The following is a 15,775-nucleotide window of genomic DNA, read 5'->3' on the forward strand; positions in this document are numbered from 1 at the left end:
TAATATAAATGTGTAAACAGATATGGCCCTAGACATGGACCACACACATCCACACTTTTCCTATGTGTAAGACTATAGGCCACGATGTAAGCTTGACATAACTGACCCTTGGTATTTTTCAGCCATCTCAGATCTCCCTGTTCCTCTTCCCTGTCCTGTAATCATCTCTGCTCACATCTCACATGTCCCTCCCTCGTGTCTCCTCTCTGACACTGGGGCTTTCATGTTGTTTCCACATTTGGCTCTGCCCTGGTGAATTTCCTGCTGCTTCTAGGCAAAAAACACGTACACACTTTAGACGTGGCACTGCATATTGAGCCAAACAGTAATACTGTCACTGCTGCCTGTGCAGCAACTGTATGTCTGAGTGCAGACAAACTGTTTTGAGCAGGAGCAGAGCAAATTTGCAAGTGAGCAGGGACTCTTTGAGAGAGAGAGAGGGCAAGGCTTTGATGGAATGCTTTAAAAATATGAGCGTGAAATGAAGCAATAGCTCTCTCAAAATAAAAGACTGCGCTCCTGAATAAAGATAGAAAATAAACTCCATATGGGACCTCCATTATCCCCAGAGGTGGATGAAGCATATAAAGGGTATTGATTTGAGCTAGTTTGCAAAAGAAATCACCCGCATGGACATGTCACAATGTTTCCTGTGGTGCTGTCAATTAACCTGCTGCAACTGATTGTGTCGCTAATCCGTCATTATCATCACAGGGGTCACGTGGGGACAAAGAAAATCGAAAGCCTAATGACATGTTGTATATTAATGATTATGGTTATAGTACAACATTTGTAATTGTTTTAAAAATGTATTGAATTTCTGCAAAACATCTTGCGGCCCACAAAAGGGATGAGAGGAAACAGAGAGATGTCTTTAATATAATGGGGCAGTAAGTGGGGCTGTATGTCATGTTTGTGCTCCCAGACAATGCACCCACTATCACATAGAGATATGAATTGGGGCCGTGAGAGGAGGAGGAAGCAGAGACTGTTGTCATCAGGACACTGGACATTAGTGAGGGGCTATTCAGTGTAAGAGATGGAGGCCGGCAGGAGGGTGTCGCTGTCACACAGGTTCTTTATATACAGGTCTGCACTGGAAACAGCAAGACAGCACAAAAACTACTCTCGGAGAAGACAGCAGAAACTGATTTCAATATAACTGTTCTGCTTACTCTCTCTCAGATTAATCAGAATGCGGCTATTTATCCTCAAAACTGTTTCTGAGCATTTTTCATGGAGATATGGATATAAAATATATACGGAGCAATGTCATACTAGGGCTGAATCAGTGCAATTCACTGCTTTGTGTTCCTTGTAGAAATTAATGATCATTTATGCGAACTTGTGGGGTTCCCCAGGGATCAAATTTAGTTCTACTACTTTTTAGCCCATTGCTGTGTCATCAGATTCCCACCGTTCTGCTTTATGCCTTCGTAAACTTGATGACACATGGACTATCTTTTATATGTATTTTAGATTTATTAAAACTTTTTAAAGCTCAACCAGGATTACAAAAACATTGTTGTAATAGGTATTAAGGCTCAGAGAGAGAAACAACCCATAAGATTAATTTCCCCGGGAATTGACCTGAGTCAGTGGGCAGGAACCCTCAATGTCATCTTTGACTCGGAACTGAACTTCAGTAACCTGGCATTAGGGCCCAGGGAAATTGGCTCCTTAACTCACTACCAGAAGCAACACTTTTTTTTAACCTCATGAATATTTCAACCAAGACTGCAGTCAATTAACTTCTTGAGCTTAACTTTCGCTAACTTAACACTGAGCTATGTACGACCAGGACTGTAAGAGAAGCACAGATTTTAGACTTGAAGCTGCTTCAATCCGTGGTTTTACCAATCAGAGTTTACGATTGTCTTGGAGAGGAGAATACCTTTGAGGATAATTCAGCTCCTAGTAAAAACCTCAGAAACTATGAACAATGAGGGAATCCTGACCTAAAAATGTAACAACTCCTGTTAACATTTACAAGTGAGCAAACGTTAAAAGAAATGTCAAAAGTTGGCAAGATGTAAATGAATGCAATCTTTACACAACCATGACAGAGAAAACCTAGAAATGTCAGACGGTCAAAACGGCTGCCATTGCATCACAACACACAAAGCACAAATCTATTAGTATTGCAGAAACTTTCAAAGTTTGACTTCTGACTTCTTATTGGTGAGAGGCAGAGACACTAGAGGGAGCTCAAGTTAGAGCAGAGGGTTGGTACTGTCATACACAAAAACAGAGCTGAAACACCACAGCAGATAATAACAACTACCTGAACTACAGTCCACAGCTGGCTGCTCAGGTGCATCTGGGTGTTTCGCCGCTTCGATCTTCTTTTAATCCTTCAGAGAGAACAATGGATCTTAAATATTTTTTTCTGAAACTGGGTTTCACTCTTTGCTCTTTCCTGACCCTCCCTCTCAACTGCTCTCCTCTCTTCTTCATTGATCCACTCTCTTGCTCTGTGATCTGTGGTTCTCTGTGTTCTGCCAATGTAAGGAGCAGGAGGTTCCAGCTTGACAGCCTCCTTTTTACATTACATAACATTACATGTCATTTAGCTGATGCTTTTATCTAAAGAATTCAACATCTATGAGGGGCCATTCAGGGTTCAGCATCTTGCCCAAGGTAACGTCATCATGGGCTGGGATTCTGTACACCGACCTTCTGGTTGGAGGACGACTGCTCTACCCCCTCAGCCACAGCTGCACTCCATAAGACAGACCTTACTCAACAACAGGGTAATGAGGGAGCTTGTCAGAGAAGACAGTGCCGACCAGTACGGCAACTATGGACTCGTTGGTCTAATAACAATGGTAAATAGTCTGTATTTATATGGCGCTTTTCTAGTCTTTATGACCACCCATTCACACACACACATTCATACAGTTCATGTATGAGAGTGGCACCGCTGTCAGGGGCAATTTGGGGTTTAGTATCTTGACCAAGGACACTTGCCCGACCTTCTGGTTAGAGGACTACCCGCTCTACCCCCTAAGCCACAGCCATCCTGACAATGACACATAGGTCGTGTGGGGCAATGGTACCTTAGGAGTGGATATTCTCTGTCACACTGTAACCAGACTAACCCCCCAGCTTGTGAACATGTTGCAATGCTGAGGACTAAGGTAGACCTGCCTGTTTATTCAGGTAGATTTTTGTGATTGCCGAATAAACATTTGCACAGTTCACTCTTCTGAGCCCCAGAGTGAAGAGAGGGTAATGAAGAGGTCTGCCTGCTTGCTGAGGATGGTAAAAACTTGACAGATGTTTTGACAGTCCACCGGAGCCACAGATGCAGCAAGATTTCTCCTGGTCCTGCCAATTGACAGTCCAACAATAAGAGACGTGTCAATGGGTTTGTTACAGAAAGAGAGGGGGTGGATCTTTTATGTCCTTATCAGAAGTGTACAAAAAACGTTATCAATAATTATGAAACTAACAATGGCAGCAGAGAACACTGTGTGGGCCTGTTTGTCTGCTTGACTGCTTGAAATGTTGCGTAGACACTCATTCTTTCTAAATATAACTTTTTTATGTTGTTTTTTAATGGTTGGTGGTTTAACAAGTGTCACTAAGACTTCAAAATGAACATCCCTATGGGTAACCATAGTGCTGCATTACAAGTGCCTCACAGTATGTTCACATCTGTAATTCAGTTTCCTGGATCAAAGCAGAAAATGATGTTCTTTGCCAAAACAGTCTTAAAGCAAACCAAAAGAAATCCAAAGAAACACTGGAAAACAGATGAGAACAAGTCTCATCTGTAAAATGTGTAGCTACGAGAAGCAGCTGGTTGTATCTTAGCTTAGCATAGCTTGGAAACAGGCAGCCTGGCTCTGTCCAAAATTGGCTCTGTCGACAGGTGAAAAACATCTGGTGTTAGCACGTATCTCAAAGACCGAAATGCAGCTACAGTTCTGACAGAGATTATATGTTGAGTATATTGATGTGTTGCTGTCATGATAAAAAAGCTTCTGATTGAACGAAGCAGAAATTATTGAAAAATGTTGGCGTGTTTGTTTGTACCATTCAGCCCAACCAGGACTCTACTGATTTAAACCGGTTCCTCCTGTATAATCTGATAATGATGTGTTTAGAAAAATACCCAGCACTTCCTGAAGGAGTAGAGCTAGAATGAGGTTAAAGTTTTTCAGAAATCAGGGAAAGATAAGGAGGCTAAAATGCGTCTATTTCTGGCTTCTCCACACTTGATTTCACTTCACTCTGAAGTACAGCTCTCCCATGCATGTGATGTTGGAAGAGCCTGAACTCACTGCTCTACACTGCTTCACAGGCTACATTTCTTCCTCAACCTTTCGCACACAGTGCACAACTTGTTTTAATTCTTGGTCCTCATAGTCACTCTATAGAAAGGACACTTGAGTGCATTTACACGACCACATGATTTCATTAAGGCTCTCATCCAACTACATATATACTTTGAGCTACACACACAACAAGTGTTGTTCCGCGAACATTAACAATCATGTTTAGAAAAGCCAAGTCAATAAAAGTTGAAGGCATCTCCCTGGAAACTACTGTAAAACTGTAATCCTTACAAAAAAAAACAGTTGTAGGCCTGAAATTACCCAACTGAGTGAAGAATTTTGCCAGAAGTTAATAAACGATGCTAATTAGGTCAGACAGTTAGAATGCAGATGGGCAGATTTAATTCTAGCTTGGCCATAACAATTTGCTTTTAGCCTAACAAGCTCATTATGGGTAAAACGTTCTGTGGTGGATGGAGACTGTGGGCAAAGCTGGAAACATTGATTTTCTTCAGATGTGTGTTTGTTGAACAGGTGCTCACATAAATTACTCTCATTAGCTTAAAATGGTTTTATTGCACTCAATGTAATGAACACAGATGTAACTTAGCTCACTTGAACCTGTTGTCATTTTCCCTTTCTGGGGCATCTCCGCTCTGTGTGTGTGTGTTTGCTCACTTCTTCTAGGAATGACAAAAGTAGCAAGTGCTTTGTTAATATTTTAGAACCAGTTCCAGTTTGGAACTAGGTTTTAGGGTTCATCCTGTAACATGCGTCTTGCTCAGTGAAAGGGACAGCAGTGTACTGGAGTGACTCACAGGCCTTGTCTTGTTGCAGATGCCTCACACGAGCACTGAACTGAGGTGAACTGGCAGCGCTTGTGTCCCCGGACCACCTCAACCAGCTTTGCCCACCACCTGATGAGCAGGAGGCGGGCTGATTGCCCAATGGGAGCCATCAAAAGGACAAAGCTGCGAGGTGGTGGAGTCACTCTATTATGGATGAGGCGCGCCTCAGGGAACCCGGTCGGCATGACAACGTGCTGATAGCGCGCGGTGGCTGAACAGCTGACGGGAGCTCGGTCTCCTCAGGTTACAGATCACAAGTGCATTAACTTTTGATGGACAGTGGTGGACACAGAGATGAAGTTTGACTTTAGAGTGACTTTATCAATTGAGTGTGAAAGAAAAACAATTCACTGAGATGACCCTGTTTATCACAGCCACAATCTGTAAGAGTATTTGTAACTGTCCTTGAATGAATTGTGTTGTCAAGTTTGCTTCCATTAGAAATATCATTTTCATCCAAATCACTTTATCCTACAGGTCTCATTTAAAATGTTGCCTAAAAGGAACCTTGTTCACATGCAACCAATTGTGAAAAAAACTTCAATTCTGCCCTTCAATTGGACTGAGAATCCATGAAAGAGTCATGCTGAATAGGTATGGATAGTTCAATATGTAGAACATGTGGAGCCCTAAGTTTTCTTTTCAAAATATTTGCAACACTGATTGAACTTAGGAAAAAACTAAGCCACGGTATCACTATTGGAAATAAGATTGGTTGGGTGCATCTATAGTCTGGAGTTACACTGAATTAAATACAGGGTTATTCACCGGTCCAGGAAGCATCGACATGTTGTCTGAAGGTTTGTTTGTTTGACGCAAGACTACAACATTACAGCAGGTGATTCATGCAGTGGCCCAAAGAGCTCAACACACTGTATTTTAAGAAAACACACTGCAGAAGTGTGTCCAGGGGACACGTTGTCGCTCTGCTGTACGAGTTGAGTTCACACGTCCATTTCGGTGACAACACTTCACATAACACCTTGCATCTGTGGCGCACACAGAAAATACTGGAGGTAATCAGAGCAGGTTTGTCACAGCCCAGCAATGAATGTTTCAACCAGGGAGTGAAGGGTGTTGACAGGCCTAAGCTGCTCTAGAGGTTTATTACCTCGTATATTTAACAGTATTAATATCCTGCAGGTTTATAAGACTTTAAATATACATACAAAAGTTGAATTAGAGCAGGAGTCAGCTCTTCTTGGACCCATGAAGAGGCTTATAATGTATCTTACATTTAACTAGGCTTGTATTTCATGTTTTTAAACAGCCTGCAGTCAGAGTTGTTATAGATAAAATAGGAAGACCGTCATAATGCTGAAGGACTGTTTTAACATTTCCCATTCCTCCTTTATGTAAAACTTAAATTTTCCATATAATATATACTGAGGCTGTTTACATACAGACTGTATTGTATATATGAATTAGTTAGCCAAAAACACATTTGGCTTTGGTTTTGGCTTTTAATCTAGTTGCTCCAGTCTCTTTGTCCTGAAATCTGTCAAATACAGCTCCCATTATATCACATGTATCTTTAAGATTAAGCAGATTTCTTCACTTTGTGCAGGTCATGCTAGTTCTTGTCTCTACATACATTCCTTTATAATTCAGAAGATCCGGGTGTCGTTCACTACTCAGTACGATCATGACATTTTATGACATTCACACTGGGCCTACCTTAACGTAGACCAAGGCTACACTCACAAACCAAAGAAATGACCACTTACTGGATGGCTGTGCTGATTCAAACTATATCCATGTCACTATCATAGGGGTGTCTTTACTGAGTGTCGCATTTGAAAAATAGTTAAAAGTGAACTAGCAGCATGGTCAATTAGGAGCTGGACTTGACATCAGTAGTTTTTCTCGAGGCAAAGTTATCTCTTAACTTTGTTGGCCAACGGTTGACGCTTCTGGAGCTGATATGACAATTTAACCACCAGACAGCGTCCAAAGGGAACATGCAGAAAGTCTTACACTAACATCCGTACAACCCCACTCATCTTTATCTCACAAGAACCCAGAGCATTAACTCTTTCCTCTGACCGACACATTAGGGCATCGAAACAATACCATAAAAGCAGAAAATGATGGAAAGAAGTGAATCAGGGCATCTGAACTGAGGATATAGAGCCATTCAAAGCTGTGGACAACGTGGGATTTAAAAACAGAGATGCTACTTTGGATGAACATGTGATTTTATAGTGTCTGTTTTAAAAAAAGAGAGTAAATGGGTTAGTCTAGAGGCTTGAGTCTAAATATCCTCAACAGTACATTTCAAACTGAGGAAGAGAGATCATAATTCGGATCATGGATCATAATTGTGTGTTGAAAAGATCTTGATTTGATTTGGCCCCCACCACAAATTACAGCCCATATTATTATTATTGACTTTAGGAGGAAGATGAAGAAGAAATTATATTGGTATATATCAAGACTATCAAGACAAATATTTCTTGCATTGTGATAGTATTTCTGAGTTCAACCAGTCAGAGGTTACACTACAGAAGATAAAAAAGGAGCAGTTGCCACTAGTTCAACACCATCTGAATAAAGAATTTAAAAGCAGCTAGCTTTTTAAGTATTCAGGACAGCAGAGATATTACTTTAACCCATCCATGCAGTAAAAGAGAGAGGTGTGGGGGTACAGGTGACTCGTGGGAATGTGATCCCGGCCTCTCGGGAAAGCCTGCAGCATCAGACCGCCGTGAATTATTCAACGGTTACACGCTGAACCACTGGCAATCGTGCCAGGGTCGTCAAGGCAACCATAGCCCTTCTGCCCACACCAGTAACCACAAACCCACACACAAACTTTAAACTGCTGGACCTGAGATTCATGCTGTAAAATTTTGAATTTGCATAAGACTCAACATCACTTCTAATGATACCAAAGCCGTCAGCTGACTCAGATGCAATGTGATTATTGCAGAGGCTGAACAATGCATTGCTTCTTATTAAGCCTACACACACACACTGACACACACACTGAAGAAATGCTTTATGCATGCGATGTTCAGCATCTGAGTGGCTCCATTAGGACAAAAGGTCACAAAAATGTCACCCAAAAATGTCACAGCCTGATCACACATACTGATCCGAACCGAACCTCTGACACTAAACCCTCTGCAGGGACGGTGCACAGCATTTCCACGACTTCAGATGTTAAAAAAGAAATGTCTGGATCGTGATGTCTGACACCGGCCGACGTTCTCAGAGCCGACTCCCTCTGCAGTACGATCTCAGCCACACAAAACTTCCATGAGGGGTTCAGGTTTCCACAATTACATATTCACACTGCTGCAAACACAAGGTTCAAAGATTGCAATTATAGACTGCAACAGTTTCCATGAATCACAAAACTGCATAAATATGCGCACACACACGTATATTTCTGTCAACAGCTTAATTGACAGCATGTAATGCTGCAGTTGTCAGTCACATTAAAGATTTAACAGCTCAGTAAGCTGTGACCAATGACACAGATCTGTGTGCGTCTGCTTGTGTGTGATCATGAATCATTTAGGTCAGTGCAGGTGTTGTTGTATTTCTCTAGGATTGGGTGAACAGACTGACACAGACACCCCGGTGGCTCACAAATCTGCTCTCCTACCAAAGCCAAATGACGTCAAGAGCGCTGTGTGTGTGTGTGTGTGTGTGTGTGTGTGTGTGTGTGTGTGTGTGTGTGTGTGTGTGTGTGTGTGTGTGTGTGTGTGTGTGTGTGTGTGTGTGTGTGTGTGTGTGTGTGTGTGTGTGTGTGTGATCCATGATTGCTGAGTAAGAAACGAGAATGGAGCACACAAGTATAAACACACTGTATAAATGCACCTGCATGCAGTCCGACACAGGAAGAGAACTCATGCAGTTCATGGAGGAAAACAAAACGTGGCTGCAACAAATACATTTCTCCTTTGTTCAAAATAAGAGTGTGATTATTTCCAGAATAAAAGGCTTGAACTGTGCAAGTTATTGCATAAATAAATCGAAATCACCCTATGTGAGCCTTTTAATGGGCATATCGGTATTGTTGTTATGTTTGTAGACATGAAAACTGCGATACTGATGCTGATATATATATATCAGCATCAACCCTAAACCTATCAGCATCACTCTCGCAAACTATAATATATATAATATCAGCATCAGCATTGGCCCAAAAAAGCCATGTCCATGTCTTGCCCACTTGTCAGCTGGGATTGGCTCCTGCTCCCCCCGCTTCCCTCAAAGGATAAGCAGTATCTAGTGGATGAATAAATAATGTATATATTGTTGTTTATCACTGTTATATTGCAAAAAAAATTGTATTTATTTGGATGAATGTGTGATAAATAAATGCAGTTGTGTTTGTCATACTGTCAACACTGTGATGTCCAGGCAAATTTTCCACTAAGACAATAAAGTCTATTTTGTCTTATATCTGCTGACTAAGCTGTAATGCAGTTTTACACCCTAATATCAACATTAGCATCAGCCCCCAAAAATCCATATATGCTGAACAGTGCACACAAAAAGAGACTAATATTCTCATGTAAATAAAAGAGGCTGAGAATGATAGATTTAACACTTCTACACTTTATAATTATGCCAAAAGTGCTGCTGCAGAAGAAGCATTGCATAATGAATGTGAGCGTAGTTGAGCAGTAAACACAAGTGCTGATAAACACTGGGACAGGAAAGAAAAGGTATAGTAACACACCACAAGTGTTGTTTTGAGGTGCTGACGGCTGAGTGTAGACTTGAGAGCACGCTCTGGCTTCATATGCATTTTCCTTTCATCAAAGATAGATGACGCTATGGCCCTCAGGCAATCTTCAAGATCAACAACAGTTAGACACCCTGTCATCTATCTGAATAAAAGACAAATGCATATGGAGCCAGAGAGTGTGACACAGGAAAGAAAAGGAGCATTCAAACTACATTAAGAGATAATTCAAGGAATAACGCAGCAGCACTGTGTGCGCTGACTGACTGCCAAGACACTTGTGGGAAATGCAGCACAAAAGCAGCAAATACGATCACTGTGAATAATGTACAGTTAAGTTTCAGCCTCATTCAAAGTCTTTAGTGACACACAGGACAGTGGTAACTGGAGACAGAGACGAGGACAGGGAGGACCGCGAAGACGCTGGTTCATGTCAAATATGACAGGGAAGAGGGAGACACAAACACAGATCAACATATATAAAGACATATAAACACACACACACATGCACGAAGACTGAGACGTGAGAACAAACATTCCTGGAAGTGAGAGAAGCTGTCTACACTCACACTTTATGCTGGAATAAGTCCTAAAGAGATAACGAAAACGAGTACACATACACACCAATATTCACTACAGGTGTTATTACCCAGATGCCACTCAGAGGCTGAACGTGGCGGCTGGTAACCTGAGCTGTGACGGGAAGGAAACCCCAACATTCTCCACATAGTGACAACAGCACTGAGTGATCTGCACCGACTCAGTATTTACAATGGTGTGGCCAACACTAATACATTTATATTAATGAGTGTGTTATGTCTATCTGCACTAATACACAAAACACACATAGTTTAACGGCTTCAATCATTTCTCATTACCAGGTTTAACTGTTATTATGACTGTGTCTGAATACTTAGGACTACAAGTCAAAAACAGAGGTGGGTATTTCTACATCTGGACCAAAGTCTTTGTGTCGTGCTGAAACGTCAACTGAAAGAAAAATGATCCACCACAAATTGATTATTGATCAATCAATGGTGACCATGTCAAAAAGCTACAAAAAGCTCTGCAGAATAAATCATGTTCATTTTGGTTGTTTACTGATCCAAACAACCAATCAATTAACTGAAAGAATAATGAGCACATTGATAACGAAAATAATTAGACAAAAAGACAGACAGAAATACAAATGGACTAGGAGCCAGAAAAAAACAGCCAAAAGACAAACAGAGAGATGGAGAGAGACAGGGAGAGAAAAGACAAAGAGACAAGAGCAGATCGAGAGAGACAGACAGACAAAGAGAAAGACAAGAGGCAGAGGCAGAGAGATATAGAGAAAGACAGGCAAGGAGAGAGACAGATAAACAGACAGACGTCTATCCAAAGACAGACAGACAGATGTATGTCCACAGACAGGGACGCGGCAGAAGCTTTGTCCCCCCCCCCCTCTGTTGTGCAGCAGATTATCTGAGCCTTGTCCCTGCTGAGCTCGGTACAATGACTCAAACAGTGAGTGTGACACCTGAAGTCTCCGTCCAGTACTGAGTGAGGCAGTGACACGCTCACAAGGCCTCAGTGCCGTCAGTGCTGCTGCTGCTGCTGATAGTGCTGCTGTGTTTTCTGGAGAAAGTTACTGTGGGTAGACAGATCTAAATATCTGAAATCCAGCAGTGGAAAGAGTAGGGGGCTCGGGCAACAAAAACAGCAGAGCCGCAGCGGCGTTCAGGATGAGTATGTCCCCATTTCACTCCAATTGCACCTAATGTACGGTACATGCAGCATGAGTCACATGGTGCCTGCACTCAACGCTTAAACTGCAGGCGAAGAATCAGCCCACTGCACAGGACCAAGAGTTTCAGCAGCTCACTGGGCCTGAAACCTGTTAACTGCTACACACACATCATAAAAGTGAAAACCTCAAAGCACCAGAGAGCGGAGAACCTCCACCGTCCACGAAACAAGAGGAGAGCCGAGCACGGATCAGGATGTGCTTTATTATGAAGTGTAATTTCATCCTCAAACACAGACAGGAAAAACAGATTAAACATCCATTATCGCTTAATTACTCTGTGTTACATAACCAAATAATGATAATAATGAGTCGAGGCCACCCACACTGTGTGGCCTTGCATTAAGGAGCATTAAATGTTACATTATAAGTCTTTTACACCAAAATTAGTGGGTATACGCAGTTTAAAAAATAAAAAGCGATTGACTCCTTTCCCACTGTCAATATAGGAGTTTCTATGGAGCTAAATTCATGCCAAATCTTAACATACAAACAAAAACAGTGTGGTTAAAAATACATTTTTGTACATGTAAGATTTTTTTTTTACTTGAATGAAATACAGAAAAGCTATTTGTTTCCGAATCATCATTTATTAGAAATATGTTGTGTATTTGTTTGTCATTTGTATTTTGTCAAACAAAAACAAAATGTATTTGTTTGTTAATGGTGTTATGTATTTGCAATGGTAGGCAATTCGTTTTTTAAGTTTTGGCATTAATTTAGCTCCATAATTGTCTTTTCAGTATTTTTTATGAGTCATGTTCGATGTCACGAACACCCGAGATAACAGCGTGTCAGAAACCTTGCTGTCTTGCTAGTGCATATTGCTCGAAGCGGAGAAAGAAAAACAAACAGCTGACGATCTGAGCCAGAGCCGATAAAAACAAAAACAAAATTTGACCTGGGATTGAATGTCGAATTCAGATGTTAGTGGGTATTAAGGCTAATTTATTCTCAACGTTAGATACGTATATGAAAACGGACGGAGCCCTCTCTCCACACTCTGCGTCTATTTCCTTACGGATATGGACAAAACAGATGCAGTACCACCAGAGATCATTGGGGGCAGTGTAGCCAACAGTTGAAGCGAAATATGATTCTATTGAAGTTACCTCGCCCGTTTATGACACGTTTGTAGTTGTCAGAAACTCTCCACTCTGTGCTGCCCTCTAATGGATGTAGTGCTCAAGAACCATGTCAATGTAAAAGACACATGGAAGTAGGCAGGCAGTGATGGTGATATCTTTTGAAACAGACGTATCTCTATTCGTAGGTAAAGGCGGCATAAATTACCCTTTAGTAGGTTTTTTTGACCAGTGGAAAAGGGGTTTAAGTTATTTGGGATAAATCAATATGAAATCCCTTAAGTCAGATCTGCAAGTACAGGGCAAGTTCTGAAGTTCTGATACCTCCCACCTCAGTAATACACATCTGTCTTCATTACTACATCTGTAACCTGTGGTTTATGAGACAAACACACACACAGTCAGAGTCAGTCCAGTAAGTGTCTCCAGGGGAATCCCTCCAACCTCAACATGTTTTCAGAGCAGCAGCCGTTAACAACGTGGCTCTGTAACGCTCTGTAACGGCAGCACAACTCTACTGTACTTGTCCATGTGGCAGCAACAGTGTTTACACTGCACTGACTATATGAGACGTGTTTCAGGCTGTGACTGCGCCCTGCTTCAGCCGTCGCTGATATGCACACACACCTTCACAGTTTACTGTCACTCTTCCCCAGCAACGTCTCCTTCTGGAACAAGTGCTCAGTTTAAAGCTCCAGCCTCAACAGCTGTGAGTCAGACTAACGGTCTCTCCAGGAGCTCTCTCAGTCTCTCTCTCCTCCGGACGAGGATGGTTTGATTCCTCATGTGAGGCTCACACACTTGAAACTCATAAAGCTCTGATAAGTGTGACCACAGCGGAGTCTTGACTCTGAACAGGACGCTGCCCCATCCACATCACTTCAACCTCATAATACACATGTCTCACTTATAAACTTTCAAGTGACTTGCCCGCCACACACGGATTTACTACAATCCCAAGGTGTGTAAAGAACAAGTAGGGACAGGGATCAGATTGCTGTGACCACGTCTACGCTGAGACAGACGAGAGACACCAGGGCTGGGGGAGGATAATAACCTGGGTACACAGAGAGAGAGGAGTGTGTAATCAACTCAGGAACTTACAATAAAGTGGTGTAGTACGCTGGTGGTGATGATGATGGTCCTTAGAGGGAACAGCCAAAGTGGACCAATATGTTCCAGAGTGAAATGACATACAGTATAACTTTGGACTACAAGGAAAAGATGTCCTCACACACTCAGCAAATTTGACTTTCTTCCTCTTTCTGTCATGTGAGCTGACCGACCTGCAGCATCTGGACCAAATCTGCTGCCTCTCTGCCTTCCAGAGGAAACGGTGCACCACGCCAAAGCTCGCAAATCATGTGGATACGTGGATGCAGGACATGGATGTCTGTCAGCAGACGTGCCAGGATGTTCCTGTGTGGTGTCTGTGTTAGTCCATAACAGTGTGTGAGGCCTGGAAGGTGCAGGGAGGCAATAACCAGAGAACACTGAAGATTTCAGAGTCTAAACTGACTGTCCACAGTCTGTCCTCACACAATAAAGTCTGTCCGAGCCAGTCTGTCTACTCTAAACCAGTCTGCCTCGTCTAAAACCAGTATGTCCTAACATAAAACCAGTCTGTCTTCATGTAAACCAGTCTATCCTTATATAAACCAGTCTGTCCCCCAGTAAAACGAATCGGCTCTTCTCTAAAACCAGTCTGTCCTCACACAAATTACTTTGTCCTCCTATGAGCCCCATATGTCCTCAAATAAACCAGTCTGTTGCCATATAAACCAGTCTGTCCTCCTCTAAAACCAGTCTTTCCTCATATAAACCAATCTGTCCCCATTAAAACCAGTGTGTCCTCCTCTAAGACCAGTCTGTCCTACTCCAAGACCAGTCTTTCCTCATATAAACCAATCTGTCCCCATTCAAACTAGTCTGTCCTCCTATAAGACCAGTGTGTCTTCATGTAAAACCAGTCTGCCCTCCTATAAGACCAGTCTGTGGGACCATGTGCTCCTCGGCTGGCACATCTGGATCTGCCAGGCTGCTGTGAAGTGGACACACATGAACTCTGAAGTTCCCTGACTCTGTTTAAAACCAGTGTACAGATAAAACATGTATGTTTCATTTCTAACGGTGCTATGTTGAAGTGGAGCAGACACAGACAGGCCCGGGAGGGAAGAGGGGGACATGAGAGGACCGCTGTGAGGAGGAAGAGGAGGAGGAGGAGGACGCCTCGCTGCTGGGGAACCAACGACACACGGCGGTGATGCGGAGCCCCGCAGGCCGCTGCTCTCCCCGGGTCTTACCTCCACGCTGAACGGCTGCTCCTCTCCGTTCACGGAACATAAAATCCACAGCAGCAGCTGCAAACACAGCGTCCTCGCACAGCAGCCGTGCACACGCAGCGCCGGAGGAGCCATGGTGGAGCCGCCGCGGACGCTCTGCTCCTCGGGTCGCTTTGTATTTACAGTCGCTTCCTCTCAGACGAAACGAACAAAAAAATCCTAGACGTCGAGCCGCGGACGAGAGGAGCTGGGGGTCGGCTGCTTCCGCCGCGGTTATCAGGAGGAGGTTGTCCCCGGGGAAAGATGAGCTGTTAACGCCTGTCAGCAGCCTCCCGGTCCCGCAGTCCCCGGGTCGGTCCTCCGGTGCAGCGGCCGTTGTTCCAAGCGGACGAGTCCAGCCCGTTTTCTGCTCCGCGCGGCATAGCTGCCCGTTTTCTATCGTGTTTCCCACCGAGTGCGCATGCGTGAACCGAGCGCCCCATCCCACTGCTCCTCCAGAGGGTCCAACAGAACCAGCCTGTTTTGATCTAAAACCAGTGTCTCCACATGTTAAACCAGTCTGTTTTCATCTAGAACCAGTCTGTCCTCCTTAAAACAGTCTGTTCTCATATAAAACCAGTCTGTTTTTATCTAGAACCAGTCTGTCCTCATATAAAACCAGTCTGGTTTGATCTAAAACCAGCCTGTCCCCCTTAAAACAGTTTTTCCTCATATAAAACCAGTCTGTTTTAATCTAAAACCAGTCTGTCCTCCTTAAAACATTGTGTCCTCCACCAGTCTGTCCTC

General features: G+C 43.0%; 1 protein-coding gene across 3 annotated transcripts in view; it reads right to left on the minus strand.

Annotated features, from left to right (window-relative positions):
- The window catches only part of LOC118098405 (matrix metalloproteinase-16), a 69,117-nt gene extending 53,685 nt beyond the window's left edge, over nt 1–15,432 (minus strand). For all 3 annotated transcript variants that reach the window (XM_035142177.2, XM_035142176.2, XM_035142175.2), the window contains exon 1: nt 15,011–15,432. In XM_035142177.2, the coding sequence (XP_034998068.1) occupies nt 15,011–15,124 (114 nt within the window). In that variant the 5' untranslated portion in view covers nt 15,125–15,432. The remainder of the gene's footprint in view (nt 1–15,010) is intronic.
- Nucleotides 15,433–15,775: the final 343 nt, after the last annotated feature.

The sequence above is a fragment of the Hippoglossus stenolepis genome, chromosome 19 (genome assembly GCF_022539355.2).
Source record: "Hippoglossus stenolepis isolate QCI-W04-F060 chromosome 19, HSTE1.2, whole genome shotgun sequence".
In the NCBI taxonomy this organism is placed as follows: domain Eukaryota; kingdom Metazoa; phylum Chordata; class Actinopteri; order Pleuronectiformes; family Pleuronectidae; genus Hippoglossus; species Hippoglossus stenolepis.